This window comes from Lipophrys pholis (assembly GCF_963383615.2).
Source record: "Lipophrys pholis genome assembly, chromosome: 9".
In the NCBI taxonomy this organism is placed as follows: domain Eukaryota; kingdom Metazoa; phylum Chordata; class Actinopteri; order Blenniiformes; family Blenniidae; genus Lipophrys; species Lipophrys pholis.
Window position 1 is genome coordinate 13748640 of NC_137639.1, and position 21541 is coordinate 13770180.

A 21541-nucleotide genomic window follows, 5' to 3' on the forward strand; every position below is an offset into this window, starting at 1 on the left:
TTTCATTCATTATAAATTTCATATTTCTCTCTAGTTTTCTCGCCGGCACCCACCCCCCTCCACCGACATGCACACAAGCATTAAACTCCCTCTTCATCCCCCCCACCGCCCCCAACCCCCACCCACCCCGCCACCACCTCCCTCCTTGGCTCGCTCCATCTCTGTGCTCTGCAGTAAAACTGGTGCATTGAGGCAGCAGGAAATGGGGACTGGAGACAATAGAAAAGGAGGAAAGTACATCAAGAACTCTGTGAGGCTCTCAAACCCAACCAAAGACCGACTACTGTCAAAATTATACTTTAAATCTCATGTGGGGGGGAGTATAAAAATCTCATATTCAAGGTTTTTCTGCTTTTCAAGTTGCTGCTGAAAAATTTAATGTCAGAAATGTAACAGTTGTCGTCACATTGGGAGTCGGATTTAAATGAAACCGGTTAACAAGAATCAGAATCATTAGACATGGGAGGTGATGTTAAGATGTCCTTTGTGCCAAAAGATGCTCATCACATGAGGTTTATTGTTTGAGAGTGGTGTGGGAGTTGTCTCACATATGGGATGGACGTACATTTTGGGACCCATCATCAGGGGACCTTTGAATCCGGGGTGGTGTTTCAGCTTTTGAAACACTAGACACCGTCATCAAAGGTGTCCAGCTGCAGGGTGATCAGACGTCCTGTGCCCAATCGTGAGAATTGCCTGGTTGTTTCATTGGCACGGCCCACAGGTCGACGTTGACTGTTTCCCCTTCTGTCTCATCAACAGCTTTGGGCCACTTCAAACTCGGTCTGTGCCCATTGATCTTTTCCTCTGCAGGTCCCTGCGGCTGGATGGGGTCCTCCACCAGTATTATTGTGCTTGTATCAACCTCTTCAGTGAGATGGCTGCTGATGCTCTGCGAACTGTGGTTTTTTGTCCCATCGCTGTGCTTCAATCCACTGATTTCACTAGTTTTAAGAAGTACTGGTCACTGCGAGTCTCTTGTCTCTGCTCTCTCAAGCATTCCCTCTTTCCTTGGTGGATCCTCAACCCCCCATATGGGAGTTGTCTCACATATGTTATTTCTTCTCAGCTACAGGTGCACACCTGAAATGAGTGTCCTGCTGCTGCTGCTGCTGCTGCTGTAGTTGCCTCAAGTGCCGTGTCAAAAAAAGAAAGAAGTTCTGTTCTGTGTCCTTTGATTTATTTATTTTTTCTAGGAAATCTTTTGGATTTAACAGCAGTTCGCATTCATAAAGTTGCATTACCGCCATCTGCTGGTTCTATCGACCTACATTGTTTCCCACTGCTCTCGTCGGTCCTGATGACTGTTTCCCTCTCTCTCTCTCTTATCAGCAGCTTTTTGGTCCCTGATGACAGTTTCCCTTCTTTTTCATTTGCGTTCAACAGGAGTTGGGATCCGTGAAGTTACACTACCGCCATCTGCTGGTTCCAGCTAGTCCAAACCATTTTCACCACTCCCCCAAAAAAAAGTTTTTAAAAGAAAGAAACAGTTTTGGGCCACTTCACACTCATTCTCAGTCTCTGTCCTTTGATCTTTTCCTTTGAAGGTCACTGTGGCTGTGTGGGTTCCTCCACTGGCATTTCAGTGCTTGTACCAACCTTTTCAGTGACAAGGGTGCTGATGATCTGCTAACTGTGGTTTTTGTCACGTCACTTGTGCTTCAGTAGACCGATTTGACTGGTTGCCTTGTAAGAAGTCTTGATAAATCTTTGGAAATATGCGCACATGCGTGTTGTGGCTGGTGCGCTTCGCCGTGCTGTTCTGCCCCTCCCTGGGCTGCTACCAGTGCTTTGTTGCCGAGACGGACAGTGTTCGGCTGTGCTGGGGTTACACTGTGACTGAAAATGGTGTCAGAAGTATCGACAGATGCATCAAGATGCTGGACAGCATCTTCAACAACAACCAGACAGTAATTGATGCCGGCAAAGTGGGTATGAAAAATGTTCCCACTTTCATAGCACTGTAAAGGAGTGACGGCAAAAAATTCAGAACATCTTGATAAGAAAGTTGGGCCTACACTGATGTGATATGTGTCCCTCTTGCAGGTGGAGGCTATGACAAGCAGCTGAAGCAGATTCTGGATGCAGAGATCCTGCCCATAGTGGAAGAGTTTGACCAAAAACAGAATAATGGTAGCTAAACACCTGCTGAATATCTGCAGGACCTAATGAGTCTTTAGAGCTGGAGAATTACTGGTTCGAAATAGTGTAGAGTGAGAAATGAGAGATTTCAAAATGATACCCTAAAGCACACAGTTCAGCAGAATGTGTCGGGCCAAATATGTCTTCCCTCCTCCTCCTCCTCCCCCTTCTCCTCCTCTCCATCTTTCAGACTACGTGTACGAGCAAAGGTTGCGGACAGCAGCAGACAATTTCATCGCAGCTGCTTCCCAACTGCCTAGAGGTGAGACACAGTCTCTCCCCCTTTCCTTCATCTTTTCATTTATAGTAAGGCTCATATTAGGTCATTACAGCTCCCTCTGATCTCTGGGCTCTTTCTGTAATAAGCTAGTTATACTATTACAGCCTTTCACATAGGGTGGGGGGGGGGGGGGGGGGGGGGGGGGGTGTCTGAGTCTTAGATGTTGACACTAAATCACCTCGTGTGAGTGAAATAATCCAACTTTCATTCTTTTGCCAGTTTCTGGATGTTTCCCTCCATGCGGTTAGTGTTTCATTCTACACGCACACGATAAAAATCAGTTTTTATTCAAACTCCAGACTCCATGTATCGGCTCTTGTGCATCTGTCAGGTTTTCAGAGTGCAGGTGCAGAGTACAACTGCATCACCTGCCGATACGACTCCTGTGAGTTCCCTCTCGACTGTCCAGGTGAGTGTTAGTAATCATACCACAGCGGCTTACTCTGTATTCCTGTTACATCTCAATTTTCAAATGAGGGAAGGGGAAAAAAAGATGCACTAATCCAGACTTGACATATCCTCAATAACTATATTTCCCCCCACATAGTCATCCACTGTTGATCCTTGAAATGCTTTGCTTTTGATCCTTGAAATGCTCTTAGCAGAAAGTCAGCATTTGAAAAAGACAGAGGAAAGGTTTTATTTTCACACATTATATATTTTGCACCAAGCCCCTGAGGTACTCTTTAAGTCCTTGGCTTCTTTATGGAAGGTGACAGCTGACTCCCACACGCGATGGTATTCATATCAACCCTGTACAGCACAGCCACTGTTTAGCATATCATCATTTTTACTCCACTCCTCAGAGACTGGGCTTAAGTATTATCATTAAGGAGGGCTCAGACTGCAAGAGCTGCCCCCCCTGTGAATGTTATCTGCATGTGTGCGTGTCTGCCTGTGTACATGTGGGTGGCTATGTGTTTTATTTCAGTTGAGGAAAGGAACGTAACGGAGAGCAGCAGGAGCCGAATGCGGTGCGATGTGCCTTTTGCCCTGTCGGATGAGATTGAGGTGATCTGGAGGTTTGCAGAGGAGGTAGGCTCAATGTTTGGTGAATCACGGGGATCACTGCCATACCTTTAGTTGGCCTAGCTGCGACGGAGAGAAGAGTCGCTCACTCATATCTTTTTAACACAAACACTGAGGTAAACCTGTTTCATCTGTGTGACGTTGCATCATCTTCACAAATTCCTTTTTTTTTTTTTTATTAATCATTGAATTCAATGAATTTATACTCAAGTAAGTTTGTTGTATCAACACTCCTTGGCATGGTGTAGGGTGCACAAACATGCATTTGTGGGATGAACAATAGAGGGGCTGTCTCTGATTTTGTTTATATAGCACCAAAGAAACCACACAGTTCTCTCAAGGCACTTTTAAAGAGGGAAAACCCAACGATCTCAAAACAGGAAGTATTCCACAGACAGGAACCTCAGTCGGTTCCGCACTCTGTTCCACTGCTCATGCCACAAGTGCATGTTGATGACATTTAATAGAATAACGAACGGGTGGAATCAGTCGTGCTTATCAAAGCCCAAAGTGAGTCTAAGAAAGGCTATGGCCCCTCTCTCACTCTTATATTGAAAAGCTCAAGTTGTCCAAATAAAATAAGTGGCTAGTTTCCAGGTCTGCCGTCCATTAAAGTGCAAAGTGTCTTATATTGGTCTTCTCAGGCCTTTTGCAGCTGGATTGTTAAGGATTCGACTGAATTCCACAAGGAAATTCGACAGCTTTGGAGATTTTCTCGGCTTTGAATGATTAAAAATGTCCGATTTTTGTTAGATTAACATTACCAACATATCTTATCATATAAAACACATTTGGAAACATTGCTCGATAAAACTCGAGGGTTGAAAACTGTTTCTGTGAAAATCTATGTTTTTAAACACTGCTGATATTCACTCATTGTGAATGTGTATTTGCGTCAAAGAAGAAGAGTCCCATCCCAACATTCAATAAACAATACAAGTACTTATTTCCTCAGCTGAAAACCCGGCAAGTGGATCAGTTTAAAGAAGTGACGGTGGGGGTGGACCGGCTCTACTCCATCCCCACAACTGAGCTGCATCATCAGGGCACCTACCAGTGTGAGATCTACTCAGATCAACGCTCCATTGTCAGACTGTACTTCTACCTCACAGGTAATAAGAGTTTTACACTACTTTAGGAAGTAATAGAGTCACCAGTCAGGTTGATACGAGGTGGGGGCGGGCTCCAGGCCTGACAGACGTTTTCTCACTGCACTAATAAGAAATATCTTATGAGAAATAAGTTGATTTCTTCAGGCAGTTTACACAAACTGAATGCTTACTTTTACTTTAATTCTCAAGTCAAACATCCTGAAATCAATATTGTCCTTCATTTCAACCTGTAAGTATCACTTCTTTTTTCAGTTTTAGGAAAACACCGGTTACTAAAAATCGCCCTTTCTCGGTTCTCTACGTGCATTTAAGCCTCAACATCCTATATTTTTGGAACTATAGACCTTTTTAATTAAGTGACAACAGGAGCATAGAGCTCATGAGTAGTGGTGTTTGTAATAGTTTTTTTTTATTTTTTAATTAATGTGTGTGTTTGTGTGAGTGTGTGTGGTGGTGCTGGGTGGAGGGGTGGGAGGGATTACAACATGGTGATTGAAAATAAGAAATATAAATAAAAAACTAATGATGTGTTCTATTAAAAGAATCAATTCTTGGCAGCAAAAATCCACAGTAAAATATGTAAGATGGAAACAAATTGTGGCATATCCAACAGCAACATGTGGTTTTAAAAATCTTAAAAGTGAAATAGTGTCAATGGTGTAAACTGCATGAGCAAGAGAGAAATTCCATATATAATAATAACAGTAGCAGTAACGTCCGTTTCATTTCATTAACCTGCAGAAAAGGAATCTGTCTGAGCCTTTTTGATGCTTTAATTTACTTGTAGAATCAGACCAGATACATCAGAACGAATACTAAAAGCATTGCTCTTAAAATATACAGTCATTCAATAGGAAGCCAGATGTTGTGATCTGGGAGTGAGTGACAGGTGGAAACCCCAGCGGGCAGGATGGTGTATTCGAGAGCGTGTGTGGTGGTGTTGGGGGGGGGCGGGGTGGGGGGTGAAGTGGGGGGTAACACGTTCCCCAGTGGGTAATAGAATTTGTGGAATCCTCTAATGTTGCACTTGAGAAATGTTTCTGTTAATCGCCCTGCCTGGACACCCCCACCACTCCCCCCCCCCCCCCCCCCCCCCCCCCCCTCAGTCCCTCAAACCTCCTTTAACGTGCGCGTTTGCCCCCGTTGAGTAACGTCTTCATTTATATGCATCTTTCAAGAGCGATAAAGGATCATCGTGCTGAATGTCTCAGGGTTACTCCACAAATCAAAACCATATTTTACTCTTCTCCTTTTTATTTATGTAAGTTTAATGTTACCAGTACATTCTCTCTCTCTCTCTCTCTCTCTCTCTCTCTCTCTCTCTCACTCTCTCTCTCTCTCTCTCTCTCTCTCTCTCTCTCTCAGTGACCCCCCTGTCTGTGGCAGGCCACACAGAGCTGCAGGAGATATTTGACCTCTCTCTACTCCCAGGAGGGCAGTTAGTCCCTCAGACCAATGCTTCTCCCCCCTCCCCCCCTCCTCCTCCCTCTGACGGTGCTGCTCATCGCCTGTTTAACCACTTCACTGCTGCTGCTCTTCCTCTCCCTGGGGTAAAATCAGACTATTATTTGCACATTAAATGATGTTTGCAGAATAAGAGAAATGCACACCTGTCCTGAGTGAAGCAGATGCAAGAGCGAATGGAGCTGGGGTCTCTTTTTCAGGGCCGTGTACTGGTTGTCAGTCCAAGAAGATGGAGGTCACAGAGGTTGAGGAAACAGCTGGAGGTGAACAGTTGGGAGTCTTAGTGTTTGGGAAGATGTCACGTCATGTAATAAATCCATTTCATGAAGCCCCTAGTCGTCTCTGCAGCCTTGAGTCATAAAATGAGACATGCATGTGAGTCCTGTCGCCACTAGAGGGCAGGATGGGCTTCTTAATCAGTAGGTGAGCGTGGGTAAGACGAGCCAGAGGGTAAGTTGACCCACCCCTTGTATCCAGGTAATGTCAAGTAGTACTCATCTCGCTGTGATGCAGAGAAGCACATGGGAGATGGGTGAGTCATTTTCTTAACACACCAAAAAACTGTTTTTGCATGTCAAAGTACATTTTCTGCATCACAGGTCAAATGACTGTTACGCCAAATCAAATGTATCCCGGTCTAAAATTCGATGTTATGCATGTTGGTGATTTTCCAACGTATAAAATCATGTGAGTCGCTTCACTAAAGATTCACATGAATTTCTAAGCTGGCCCGTCTAAGCTGAGCCACAGGGCTGCGGGGTGAGTTGAGTCAATGGTTCAATGGTCTCTGAGGTGTTAAATGGCATTTCAGTCGAGTATACTCAACTGGTTTGGTGTGTTTGTCGTGTATTCAACATTGTAGAAAAGGTATCATGTCTGGAATCCACAAGATTAAAACAAGCTGGAGCTCAACAAGCCTTGAAGAGAAGGAGGGAGCAGCCAGTGATGTCAAGGCTGGAAAGTCCATCAGATCAGTGGCTAAAGAGAGAAATGTTGACTGGGCGACGTTGAGGAAGTACATGACGGAGAGAGAGCAAGGCAAAGGAAGTAAAAACAGTAGGGTAGAGTGGAACAGCAGAAGCAAAGAGGCTCTTCTCAGAGGAGGTGGAGAAGAGCTGGCAGACCATGTGATGGTTTCAACCTCCCTTTGCTTTTCTTTTTTTTTAGAATATGGAATAGTTGTTTTGAACAAATGTTTTTCAAACTAACTGGTGGTTCAATATGTTCACACTGTTGATTCGCACAAGTCGCTCCGGTTGACGTTGTAAGTGTCAGACGGTCAGTTGTCAGGTCTCTGTGTCTGTCTGTCCCCGTGTGTCTCGCCTCATGTTTTCAATCATCCAATGGTCTTCTCCCTCTGGGTGCACCTGTCGTTATGAGTTCCACCTGTGGCCTCCCGTTCCCTGTGTATTTAAACCCTCCTCCCTCTGTTGTCTGTGTCGGCTCGCTTGCCGCGTCGCATCCCCTGCGTTTACTTGTCTTCCTTGGACTTGCACTGTGGTCCATCCTCAGACGACCCTGACAACCCCCGGAGGGCTCAACTTCCTCCCTCACGAGAACCACGGGAGCACTTTTGTTCTGACACGTCATTCTTTTTGGGAAGCTTTGTCAAGAGATGCATTCAGATAAATTAAGTTAGATAGCAGACATCCTGAAATAATGTTTTCATTCTGTTGCCGTCATCTCACTCCACACTCCCGTACCCACTCCAGAGTACCTCCTGGGGTAAAAGCACGCTGACTGTTCACAGTAAATGTTGGCCGACCTTTGTCCCATTTCACATCTTCACTTACCTGCTGACCGACATTTTCATCAATATGTCGCCGATATTGTTTTCAAGGAACACAAGAGTCAGTTTGGTAGATATTGATAAAACATTATCATACAGAGCTAAAACAACAGTCGTCGTATTCAGATTCAGGAAGTAACATCAGGGAACCTGAGGTCCCGGTATTGTTGTAGGCTGAAAGAGTGAAAGTTTTCTGCTAAAAATACAAAGACCTCTTCTTTAAAAGCTACTACCTTTCAACATGTTGTGCTGCTTTGTCAAAAGCAGACATACATTTCAATTTACCTGAAAACAATATTAAAGTTAAAATGATAAAGTATATAGGAATAAAACTGTGGCATTGAGTTTTGTAGCGAATTACAAAAACAGGCATTACAAAAATACATAGTTGATCAAAATACAAGTTACGTTGAAAAAAAAGATTTATGATATTGTGTGTAGTTGTCAAAATCCCATCCTTTTTTCGTGGGGTGGAAATAGCAGACTATTGAGTGGGTAAAAAAAAGAAGTAATGTCTTCAATTGGCCACAGGGTGGCGCCAACGTGCCGAAAACTGCAAGAAACCACAAGAAAGAGAAGCTGTCCCCGGGAAGTTAGAATGACTTTAGATTGATTTATAGATTCATTTGAACTTTGTTTTTACATTCACTTAATGTCACAATAGTGTTACAGTCTGGTGAGTGTCACGTTGCCATAACAAAATTTCCCCCAAAAAAAAAACATCCTCAGAAACATAGAGAATCATATGACGCAGGAGCAATATTCTTGGATTGCAAAACACTCAGAAAGTGTCACACAACACAAGAATGGCCTGTCAATAATGAATAGATGAATGCCCCACCCAGTATCTTCTGATGTTAATCAATGTTTGTGGTCTGGTCAAGAGTGTGTGCCAGTCGCCATTAAGCGTGTTATGTAACATGGTATTTGTGCTGCTCTGCCTTCGTTGGTGTGTACGGCACAGGGAATGACATAAACCCCCTCTGATGTATGGTCACTCTTTACTCAAGCAACAACAACTTCAAAGATTGTATACCTACTGTGTTTCCGCTTGGAGAAATGACCAGCGGGATACACCCTGTTGCTTCAGCCCCGTTTCCACTCGAATTGCTCGATCACTCATTGTGCACACAAGCACAAGAGCACACCTGATCACATGCATTCACACGGGTGCAGCGGTGGAGATTCCCCTCAAACTCACTGTGGAGTCCCGACGGCAGGTAAAGACGATTAGATGAGAGTCCAGTACAGAGCTAATGAGCACAGACGTTGACCGTACCGAGCTATAATTGTATTTAACCAACAAAAGCGTAAATCACCTTGTTTGACACGACGTGAAGGATGAAAGGCCTCTGGTCGGTGTCCCGCTCCTCCTGGTATGACCTCTTTTTTGTTAGGTTGTCATTTAGATTTGATTAGCTCGGTATCTATTGCGTCTCCCACACTCTGATTTTCCATAACTTGAAGTCGGCTCACGACTGATCACATGCCAGGAATGGACAATCCATGTTTGCAGTTTTTAGCCAAATGTATTGCTCGAATCAGTAAGTGATGTCCTCCAGTATTTTAAATCAGTGATGACCGGCCCACTCAGCTGCAGGAGCTCAGTCTATTTCTGGAATTCCCAGGTCAACGCCAAGACTGACTCCTTGTCCGCTGACTGGTTTCCCTTACATCTGAGATACTTTAATGTGTGAAGGTCTGAAACTGAATTTAATGTGAAGTGTGAGTCGAAGCTGCGAATGTCTTGATCAATAGCGGCAATTTGAAAAAACAAAACAAAAAACAGTGTAATTACATCAAACAATATATTCTATCTGAAAAGGATTTTTAACAAAAACAAAACTTAGCTTATCGTGTCAATACTTGTAAGATTTAATGAAAAATGACTCATTGCTTTTATTGAATTTCTGACATTTTAATCTTCATGACTGTGATTGAGAATGGGATTCCTGCTACTCCTTACTGATTTACAGTACATCATCACTGCTGTAATGCAGTAAACGGTGATTGTACTTAAGGATATTCTTAATTATGTCATTTGACTTATCTATACTCCTTGACTGCAGTTTTGATATACCATATTTCCTGAGAAATGAACTTTGAATGGAGATATTTTATTCGGCTTAAATGGGCTCGATTGCCTGATACTGACAATACATCTGATGTCAAGAGAGGCAGAGGACCCAAACACACATCGTTTCCTAAAGAAAAGCGACTCCTTCATAAAGAAGGAGAAAGCCGAGCAACGTGAAATATAAGGTCACGGGGAGACACGAGGCCACCATGGCATTTCAACGCGGTCCAAAACTTTTCAAAGAATTTTCTAAGAGCACTTTGACTTGTTTGTTCCAGGTTCTGTTCTGGGTTCTCTTGTCAGTACCTGCAAATTGCATGAAACCACAACAGCGTCCGTCGGTCGACACAAAGCGACCGACGTCTGCAAGCAGCGACACACATCAAAGGTCCCGGCAAAGCCGCGCGATGAAAGTTCACTGTTAATTAAAAATCCCGGCCCGTGGCTGCATGGGTGGTTCACAGAGTTTGAGGGCAATGTGCCGAGAAGCCGTCTCCGGTCCCGTCCTCCGGAGCTGTTGGTCTAAATTAGTCGTGTTTTACAGAATCCGCCTTGAATCTCTGGAGTCAGCCTTCATTCGGGAGCTCCGGCTGGCAGGATTCGTTCTGGTTCACTTTTTCAGTTGGTGAACTGCAGTGATGGTTAAAGAAACGTAAAGTGTGTCGCCGCCGGCAGGAGATTTGGCCAAAAGGAAATGCGTTGTAAACAGATTTCATGGCTTGCTGTGGCGATGCCCAAAAGACCTAAAACAATCTGTCCCTAAAACCAAACAATGAGTTGTGTGGAACTTAAAATTAGGCTTTAATCTTCCTGATTTGATCTTTTAGGGTCTTGTAATCCTCACAAAGCGTCGCAGAAACGTTTTGAACAAGTTCAATGAACGCTTCAGATGGGTGTTAAAATATTTCAAAAAGATAGGCCGAGAAGAACTTCACAAGTTGAAGTTCTAGAATGAAATGAGTTTCTGTGTCAGAGAGCGTCGAAAGAGGAACCAAAGGCACAAATGAAGCAATCATTTATTTTTTTTATTTTTTTTCAAAGGGAAACAGAAAAAAACTATAGGGATGGAAAAAACTGTGAGAACCATCGGGTCGGACCAGGACCAGTGTTGCCACAGTGACCTTGAAAAAACAAATCTGATTACTAATTACTAGTTACTCCTTTAAAAGTAACTAAGTGACTTTATTGACCACTTGTTTTTAAATTAGATCCCAAGTAACTTTTTAGTTACTTTCAGAAGCAAACAATGACCAATGGACTCTGTTCTTTCTCCTGATGAATTATTGTGACCTGAATCCCTCTAATGCTTCTTTTCTCTGTTGTCGGTGGTTTATGTGGTTCCAAGCTGGACGAGGAGGACAAAACAGCGGCAGAATGTCCAAAAAGAAAAAAGAAAAAAAACAAGATTTTCACCTATAAAGCAAAGAAGAAAAGAGGCTCCTCTGAGGAGCGCCTGTAGTAATCTTCTCAAAATGAGTGTTGTCTTATTGGCGGGGGGAAAACACAATGCCGAGGCAGACGGGGATCTCGGAGCCTTATAAACCCTGGAGGAGAATCCAAATATAGTCAGACATGACTCAACGCTCATCTTGCCATTTAATGAGCAAATTGCTCGTATTTTTTTCCTCTGAGTTGCGCGGTTGCTATGGGAACCCATGATGCATTGTGACAAAACTAACAATCCAAAATTTGATGAATGTGAAAGATTATCTTGTGTGTGTGTCTTTTTTTTTTCTTTTTTGGGGGGGAGACCAGTTTGGGATTTTCTTAGTCATTCTGGCTCTGTGTTGAGTTTGTGCCTCTGGTTTCTGGAGTCTGCACCACGTGTCTCTCATTCAAACCCTGAGCCTATTGCATTATGTCACAGGTGGGAGCGAGGAGTGGCCCGGCGTTAAAGACACTCTGTGCCCAAAACACTCCTTCAATAGAGACGTTATTTTTCTTTCTTGTGTCGATAAAAGACATAAATTCCTCCGGTTAGTCAGCAATGTTTGATCATGTCATGTTCACAGAAATTTGTCCTTAAACTAACACTTGGAGGCGATAATGGCTTGTATGTCCAATTTGTCGTGGGTCAAAATCACATCAATAACCCTTCAAAAGTACAGTTTGTAAACAAAGCGTTGTAGTCTGAGAGCTCATTTTACTCACGTTGACTTTTGGCCTGTATGTGTGCGACAGTGTGATTGTCCCGCTCTGCTTTCTGCACTTCAGGTCAGGGGAAAATGATCCAATTCCAACGAAGGAAAAATATCAGGTTGTTTTGTTTTCCCCTTCAATTTGCGGTTACAGTGACTCTCGTCCATGCAGTAAATTGCCCCCTGCACGGGACTCACTTCCTCAAGTCATTGTGGGTCTGTTTCACCATACCATGCAGACTATAGGACAGTTTGGGATCAATTTTTGGGGAGAGGCGCTTTGCGGCGACGTTGTAACATGAAAGCTCAAACCGTCACTAAACAGTGACCCGGGAAAGTTGTGAAAGGTGTTGGTGTGATAACAATCCATTGGAACGCTTCCACAGACGATGTCTTTTTGCGCCGTTTTCCAGTAAATGACGGCAGCTGCGCTCGTATGACTGTGCGTCCTGCAGCTGACCCTGAGGCTGCCGATGAAAGCCCCGTCTACAGATGTAGGGGAACACCCTCAGTTTAATTTGTCCGAGTCCCGGCAGCCCAAAATAAGTCAATGATCCAACGGAGTTGTCCATTCTTATTCTCTTTTTATGGGTCCATTTTCTCACCACTGCTCCTCGCGGATTTCTCTCTGTCTTTGCGGTCCAGAAATAAGGAATAGGAGGCGAATGAAACGGAGGGCCATAAATTCAGTGTGGAAAAGACTGAACCGGCGATGAAAACCACAGCCAGCCACGGATGCTGTCTAATTGTCCTGTTGTGTCAAACATGTAACCGTTATTATTACCCTCGTGTAGTAATCATTTCATGTAGTAATCGTCAACTTCTGTCCTGCTTTTTCAAACTGAAGCTTCAGTCGGGACCGAATCTCATCCCAAAAGACTTTGTGGGAACAACCTGGACGGGCCCCCCTGTCCATCTTTTTTTATTTCTTAATCTGTAACAGTGTTTCTCTACACATCTCGTATGACGGTGTTTGTGGGTTTTTTTTACATGGAGCTGCCAGGTTGGTTTTGACGTCACAGCGGCCACTGTATTTCAGGAATACAATTCATCTGGACTGTGAACGTGACACAACCCTGATTCTTCTTGTTCTTCCCATACGTGCAACCCACCATGTGCGCCTGCTGATGTCAGAGACCGAAGCCCAGACAGGGTGGGGGAGAAGAAGTTAATTGAACACAGACATGGAGGGAAGTGATGTTTGGCTTCGTCATACTGTTGGTTCACTCCTTAGGTTTTCTTCCTTCTTCTCCTTCCCTTGACTCATTAAGTTCTCGCTGCATAGATACAGACTTCCTGTCGTAAATCACCTCACATCTTCGGGATTTCACTCGTCTAAAGGCGACAAGCCGGACGCGGCGTGACGGGAAACACCAGACACATTTACTCATGTGAGAAAGTATTGCTCATTCGCCCAAATATTGTTTTAACTGTTATCGGCGATCCTGACTTCACAGACAGATAGTGTCTCCTGTGTGGTCTCAGCAGTGTCTCCTGACCTTGAGCTTATCTTGTTGTCCTCTACTAGAACCCGCAGCTGCGAAGTCTTTGGTCTCGGAGCAGACGGCAGTACGAAAGGCAAAGGATGAAGACAAGCGAGAGCATTTTAGGTCAATGTTGGGAGTTACAGTGGCTTAAAAATAATATGTCAACACATTCATTTTAAGTGGTCATGACGCAGTTAACATTATTACCAGGAAGTGGGAGTGTGTGGGGGGTTATGACGCCACTGCCCCCCATGTTTTTCTCATTATTTCAACGTGTGATTGCGCCTCCAAGGAGCAGAGTTCTCAAAACCTCACATGACTCTACAGTGATCAGGAAAAAAAAACCAGCAACCCTGTGTTTGAAATCTAATCTCTACGCAACTAACAAACTATTCTCAGCAAACAATGCTGGATTGTGAATGATTGAATTTTGATCTTTTATTCATGTTTCATTCAGGTGAATTATCAAGAGTTGGTCTTTTTTGTTGGGCTGCATACAAAAGGGACATTATTGATAGAGTGGGGGAAAAAAAAAAAAAGTAGATATTCTAACCCATTTTTGCCTCTACAAGAGGAGCTGAAAAAATACACACAATGGGATCCTGGGAAACCAGCTTTTTCCATTGCCGAAATTCCTGATTTACTTCATAATCTAGCCTACAATTGTTTATCAGTTGGTTTGTGGCAACTGGTTTGAGGCAGCGCGACTCCTCCGCATCTTCATCTGCAGTGATGAAATACAAGCCAGAGAGGCTCCCGTGTAGGAGAGCCACAATCCGGCACGTCATTGCATTTTTTTCTTTACAAATACATCCCAAGACCACTTTTAATAGTAAAGTCAAAAACTGAAAACTTTATGGCTTATATGGAATCTTCATGGTCAGCGGGTTTTTAAATGCTTTTAGGGTGGAGCCTCGGCTTACAGCTTATTAAATGGCTGTTAAAATGCAAAGGAGGGACCACCTGTTTTAAACTGCGAAGAAATGTCTGTTAAGTTTCTATTCTGTAAAAAAAAAAAAAAAAAAACGTTGGCCTGTCCATCAGAAGAAAGCTGTTTCTATGTCAAAATAAATAACTGTACACATGTGCTGTGCCAGTGTCATGTTTGCTCTTAACTGTGTGCAGACGAACATCATAAAGGTTTTGACTCACACTGATGCAAAGGCTCGGGGCAAAACATCCGAAAGTCATTGTCCGGAGAACGCATTTTATCACGGCATCTACAAATGCAAGTAAAAGAGCAAAGCAACAAACACAAGACGTAGAAACACAGTGGTCTTTTTCTTGAGCTGAGGTGAAGTACATCAGTCTGAGGAGGTTTGATGAATGAATATCTGAAACAGTCCAACTTGTCATAAGAGTGAATTTCAAAGTCCAACGCACAACACTTCAGATCAGGTACCAGGTGTCTTATAGGCGCTGGTCCTCCTTTCAGCAATTTAATGGAAATCCAAATTCTTCAGTTACATTTTTTTTTTTTTTTTTATAGTTCTGCAAGAAAGTGGCCACGGAATACAAAATGCTGTACTGACATATCTATAACTTATTGGATTATCCAAACAACCACCAAAAACAATGAATAAAGCTTTTTATTGCAGAACCTTTATGCAAAAATGTGTCTTTAAATAACTGGCAAACTAAAAAAAGAGCAATCACCATATTAAAAAAAAAAGAAGAAGAAGAAGAAAAGAAACGGATGAAAAAATGCTTTGCGTAAAGCATAACATGATTTTTGGAAAAGATTATATAAACAAAATAATGCTTAATTTTCATCCACAAAGAGGAGTGGATCCAGTATAGAACCATGGGGCTCACCACGAACTTTCCCCTGAGGATGGTCAGAAGATTAAGCTTCCTACCTTCGGTTAAAAAAAACCCTTTGGGCGATAATATTGGAATGGTCAGAGTAGAAACATATCTGGACTGAGTCACAGATGCCAAACTACTGATCACATATATTCTAAAAACATAGTGACACACAGGGAAGTGTTATTGGACAAAGATCAAGGCAAACGCTGAGATCTACAAACTAATGGTTCAAAACTGCAAACTCATTCTTCACGTAAAGACTTACATAAGACGCACGTAACTTGTGACATGGCGGGCCTCCTGTTGACAGCTTTACTAATACTTCATTTGCAAAGGGAGTAACTCATCTTACACCATATTTACTATTTTGAAATCAGGAGAAGCGTGACATGATTATTATATAACAATAACGATATGTTAGACAGACAAGAATATAAACATGAATACGGGGGGAGGGTATTCTGTATGCATTATTTTTTATTGAGGGAGGGGCTGTTTTTAAATGAGTTGTAGTGATATTTTGTTGTAGACGTTTATATCCGAGTGTTAGATTAGATATTGTGGAGCGTGAAAGCAGCTGTTTAATCCTCCACTACATGGTAATGGATCATTGCAGATTTATTGGCATGACAATTATAGACCAAAATAATTATCAAACAAACTATTTTTATGCCTTTCCACACTTCAAATGTCTCCTAAACGTCAGTATGACAAAAGCAGTCCTGCACTGTGGATACACAAGTACTGAATCCTGCTACAATTATCTTTTCTTATGATTTACCGTGCAGGATTTTGCTCTCAAATCATGATGTTCCTTGTCACGCTTTTATTTATCGTTCATCATCCTGTTGAGGTGCATTTATGTCTGTATTAATAACAATTGCAGCATCAATTTACAATTTTTATCTTTTTCATCGATTTCTATGAATATCGTGATTTAAATTGACACAAAAACAGACATTGTTCATTCTAGAAAAATACTTTATTTCATTTTTTTTCCACCCACATTCCCCAAAACTATTCACATTTTCAGAACATCTCCAGCCACAGCAACACACACACAGAAAAGATAGATAAATCCATATGTTGTAAATTTTGTTGTTATTCACGTAATAAAAGTGCATTAAACAAACAAACTTCACATATCAAGAGTATTTACAGCAACTATGTAAATATGCAATATTTCATGAAAAGGTCCTCATTGTCAAATGTTGCAAGACCACGTTTTTATGTTCACTTTTGTCAGAAACAGACGATATTTTGTTCTGCTTGTCCGTGTCTCCCGCTGTGCCGTCTGTCGTTTCAAGTAGGTTGGTAACGCAACAAAGTGCTGTTCAGGATCCAGTGCAACAACAATAGCAACAACAACAACATTAAAACATTCTTCAGTCTATGGATATTGTGATCCGAACATCACAGATCATGAAGACAGATGCAATGAAGAGCCACTCTCTTCATCACTGTGTTACAAAAAGAAAATTACAAATAAAATCATCAATTTTAAAAATGACATGAGCCCCAGAAGCCCTCAGTGCGGTTTCATTTCAAAGTGCAACAACACCTCCGTATGAATATAACAGTTCTAGTTTTGGTAACAAAGGCCGTGTCTCATTTATAAATATTACCAACTTCTTTTACTTCTTACTTGAATTGAACTATTTGTTTTGGTTTGTTTGCCATCTGTATGAAATGCAGCTGTACCTTGGTGATATGGGACAAAATAAATAAACGAAATAATCTAAATACATTTAAATAAAGGTTAAAATGTGAATAAATTACCGTCCATTTTTCAAAATTTTACACATTCAATGTGTAACTCTGTCTACGTCTCTTACAGGCCCCACGAAACCAGACGCAGTAGAGGGTGATCATAAACAGCCAGTAGCTCACGTAGGCCACAGAACCAAATATGAGAAACCGTGTCTCCATCTTCTTGGCAGGGGTTGACCAGTCCTTTCGACTCTCCTCGTAGATCGTGCGACAGAGCCCGCCTAATAAAATAACTCCCCATACAGACAGGGGGAGCAGGGGCATGTAGTTCCCCACGACCTTACGCCTGCCCGACGTGCCCCAGCTGCTTTTGTTCATTGTGAGAATGGCAAAGTACTTGGCGGGCAGCAGGCTGGTCATGTACAGCGCCGAGTACAGAGACATGAACACCATCACCATGTCCCTCCGCAGGATGCAGGCGTAGGCCGCTTTGATCAGCCCGATGAGCTGGATGCAGCACAGGACCCAGAGGATGTCCCACAGCGAGCCGGTCCAAAACAGCTGGATGATGGTGGCTGTGACGAAGAAAGGGAAGATACCTGAGACGATGGCCTCGTAGGTCATCCACAGATGGTGCTTGTGCCACCACATGGCGTTGTAGAGCCACTCGCGGAAGTAGGATTTAGTCCAGCGGGTCTGCTGGTTGAGCCAGCGGAGGAACTGAGCAGGCGTCTCCGTGTAGCACCTTGATCGGGCCGTGTATCTAAAGGGAAGGACACCAGGGAGATGTTTTATATTCAACACCAAATAACGTCCTATGAGGTTTACTGCATCCTATGTAACATTAATGCTGAATGACACTTTTGTTTGACTTACTTTGTGGCGTAGCCCATGCTCAGCATACGGTTGGTGAGATGTCTGTCGTCTCCAAATGTGCAGTGAGATCCCAAAAACTTCTGGTTGTACCAAGACTCCAGGAACTGCTGGAGGATGTCATTCCTGTACAGACCTTCAGGGAGAGATTCAAGAAACCACACATTCTTAAAATGATACAAGCTATGGGAAACATTAATACATCTAAGCCATGAGTAAAATCTGCATACTCTTTTCATATTGTGGGAAAAAAAAAAAAAAGAACCTCGTTGCTTACCCAAAGGACCACTGATGCAGGAAACACAGTCGAAGAAAGACTGGCAGGACCTCTCGATGTTGAAGGCCATCCAGTACCTGAGGCTGCTCATGAAGCTGATGTAAGAGTCTTTGAGGTTGAGGATCATCACGTCTCCCCCCACTGCACCATATTTGGGGTTACTCTCCAGCACCTTGCACAGTTCTGCAGTGGCCATTGTGTCCAGCTTCGTGTCTGAATCACACACCTAAAGAGAGAAAAAAAAACCAACAACAACAAGAAATAAATATTAGAAATAAATATTATGAGTGTTACTTTCCTGAATATATTTTTTTAATAAACGAATGACTAGAAATACTTTGTGATGATGTGCATACCTGGATATAGTCGACTGTCGGCCCCAGTGCTTTGAATGCTGTGTACATCACCTCCCGCTTGCCTCCCCACTTCTGCATGATGCACACACACCTCTTGGTTTGGATCAGGTGCTCGACTTCTCTTCGCTGTGGGTCGTCCTCCATTACATAATAAGGGTCTCCTTCTGGCCCGACCTCGACTCCCAGTTTCTCTTTGCTTTGTCCCTGTGTGGGGTCCCACGTGTGGTAATTGTTCTTCCACACAAAACAGCCAGGATCCTGGTCTGCAAACACTTCTTTAAACATGTCCATCATATACTGGTCGTCAGGCGAGTTCCCATCTATCACCATGATGATGCGCAGCAGTTCAGGGGGGTATTTGAGGGCCCTGATGGAGTTGAGGCACTCTCTGAGATAGGTCGGGTCCTCCTGGTATGCAGAAATAGTGAAGCCGATGGTTTTGGTGAAGGTGCAGGGCTCTGTGCGCGCTTTCATTCGTCGGTGCTCGATGAAGGCGAAGAGGCTCTGGACCAAGACGTGGAGCGAGAGCAGGAGTCCATAAAAGCCAAAAGATATGATTCCGTACATGGACGTTGCCAGCTGGAAGCCATCAACGTAGGCCCACACCATCAAAGCCAGGACCAACAGAGCGAAGAGGAAAGTGAAGATGGCACGCACTGTCGAGCCCAGCTTCTTCAACAAGGGCTTCAGCTCCATTGTTTTCTTATCTGGCAGACACAGAGACATTACAGTTTACTGAACAGGCTTTCAGATTGTCGCAGCTCAAGGATATAAAAGTTACAGGTGGTTTAAGATGAGAACATCAGTTCATCAACCTGAATTAGTTGGAAGCCGTTCGAGCAACTTGCACATCATATGCCTTGAGGTTTGCTCTCAGTATAGCTTGTAAAATAGTAAAGGGGGGGGGGGGGGGGGGGGAGTCCTCCTATAAGCATTCAGTCATACTAAAATCACGTGCAGACACTCAAGCTTGGAAATAACAGGGGTGTTAAAAGAAATTAGTTGTTTTATTGTCTGTGTGGAAAACTTGTTAACAAGATGCAACTTGGAAAAGTAAAACAGCTCACAAGTGCTTTAAGTTTCACTATACTGTTTTTAAAACCCAGAGTAACAATGCTGTTCATTCAAAACTGTTTACTGACAACGGGAAGAAAAGCACATGTAACAGGTATAGATACTGTTTACATATTAGTAACTGACACAGTCGATCCAAACGACTAAATTGTCCTAATTATTTGGCGATTTCTCATTATCAAGATGTATTTATTACGTTGTATTTGGTATTTCATCATGCCTTAAATAGTTAAAAACGTCATGTTACCTGCCAGATTAAAGTAATTTACAATAAAAGTAACAAAACAGGGTCGTTTAGCAATGAAATGACTTAATTGATTATTGTCTAAAGTCGTGAAAACCAATTAATATGTAGTCAAAACAATCAGGAATCATAACTATGGGATATATTAATTTCATTTTCAAATAAAATAATCTCTCCGTAATATAACATAGCATGAAAGATTTAGTTTGTATCATTGCTCAATTATTGATTGAACAGGCACATAAAGTAATCGGATCACCGCACTGAACAAAACACATGTTTGTATCAATTAAACAGCAACAAAATAAAAGAGATTTTTCTGAACCCCTACCTGATTTCAGGTTTTCCAGTCTTCAAAATATGTGGGACTCCTCTTCTGCACCTTGGACTGAAGTTTGTTGAATTTGCTGGACACAAGGTGGAAGATGGGAGGAAGCCACGTGCGCCCCTTTATATATGAAATGTGCGGACTGTGAAGAGTGCGCGCCCCCGCTGACTCAGCCGTGCGTCAGGAGGAAGGCGGTGGTCCTTCTGGGTGAGGACTTAAGTGTGTACTGCTGCTTTGTTTTTTTTTTTCCCTTACCATGGAGATGTTTAGTCTGCCGCCTACTGTAAAGAAAGAAGTGTCCCAAACTCTTCAATGCTGGAGTCTGGAGAAGTGTGATGGAGCGGGATGCTGGGAGTCAGGCGCGCTTCCAGAGAACTTTGAATGTGGGGTACAACAAGGGGTACCACGAGTCAAACAGAGCTGGGGGGGAATGAAGTACATTAATAAAGACATGTTTTTTTCACATGTGTCTACTGAAGGAAGGACTTTTTTTTTTCCAATTAGATCATTCATGATTTTATTAAAGATAGAGTGGGCATGTCCCATTGTCACATTGTGCCCTGCCTTACATCCAGGTAATCCGGTTTCATCCCACAGTCCAAAAACATGCATATTTGAGGTACTAATTGGTTTAAACGGCTGTTAAATGTTTGCCCTGCCTTCACTCATAGTCAAATGATTTCAGTATCAGCTTCCTGTGACTCTATGTTGGAATAAATGGTATGTAAGATGATGAAATAGATGTAAATGTAGTATTTAACAATCGGTATGTTATTTCCTTTCATTTGTTGTGCTAAACGTTGCAGCTTAGTCTAAGGCTTAGACTATCTAAGCTGCTTAGATATATATTTGTGAACACATATTGTAGACATGTGGTCCGAGAATATTGGTTAGAGTATTGAAGGTTCTGAAATTTAATTGATTTCACCAGATGTGATGAGGCCACAGAACGGAATGCCCACCGATGCTTAGGAGAGAAAAGATAAGTGCAGCAGCAGCTCCTATGGCTGCAATCAAAGCTCGAACTCAGGTCAGAGACTGCCCTCTGCTGGTGCTTTGTTTAAAGTGCACAAGTATTATACATTTTTTTAAATCGAAGGGGTGGGGACATGACAGTGAGGAGGGAAAGCAGAACCCGAGATGATGAAGAAAAGTCCAATCTTGCCTGTATTTTACTGCCAATTTGTAGCTTCAGAGGGAAAGGGCTCTGGTTCACTTCACTGGTGCCACTGTCCTGGACTCAACCATGATTACATCCCTGAAGAGTTACTTTACAGGGAAATTTGTTGACCGCTCATGAGGGTCCACACCCTAAGCCACTGGAGCTGGCCCGAGCCGTCAGCACACTTCAT

The 21541-nt window shown here is 42.9% G+C and overlaps 2 protein-coding genes across 2 annotated transcripts; one reads left to right on the forward strand and one right to left on the reverse strand.

Moving 5' to 3' along the window:
* Window positions 1-1718: 1718 nt before the first annotated feature.
* On the forward strand, window positions 1719-13620 carry spaca6 (sperm acrosome associated 6; the record flags this gene model as incomplete). Its single annotated transcript, XM_080472451.1, has 9 exons — window positions 1719-1932; window positions 2047-2133; window positions 2333-2404; window positions 2642-2665; window positions 2754-2831; window positions 3354-3457; window positions 4407-4563; window positions 5929-6001; window positions 13560-13620. The coding sequence occupies 9 exons, from the start codon at window positions 1719-1721 to the stop codon at window positions 13618-13620; spliced, it is 870 nt and encodes a 289-aa protein (XP_080328577.1).
* Window positions 13621-16292: 2672 nt separating this feature from the next.
* has1 (hyaluronan synthase 1) lies at window positions 16293-20287 on the reverse strand. The gene is made up of 5 exons (XM_080472143.1): window positions 20193-20287; window positions 18544-19250; window positions 18188-18413; window positions 17914-18046; window positions 16293-17800 (listed from the first exon to the last, which is right to left on the reverse strand). The coding sequence occupies exons 2-5, from the start codon at window positions 19237-19239 to the stop codon at window positions 17125-17127; spliced, it is 1731 nt and encodes a 576-aa protein (XP_080328269.1). The 5' UTR covers window positions 19240-19250; window positions 20193-20287; the 3' UTR covers window positions 16293-17124.
* Between the last annotated feature and the right edge of the window lie 1254 nt (window positions 20288-21541).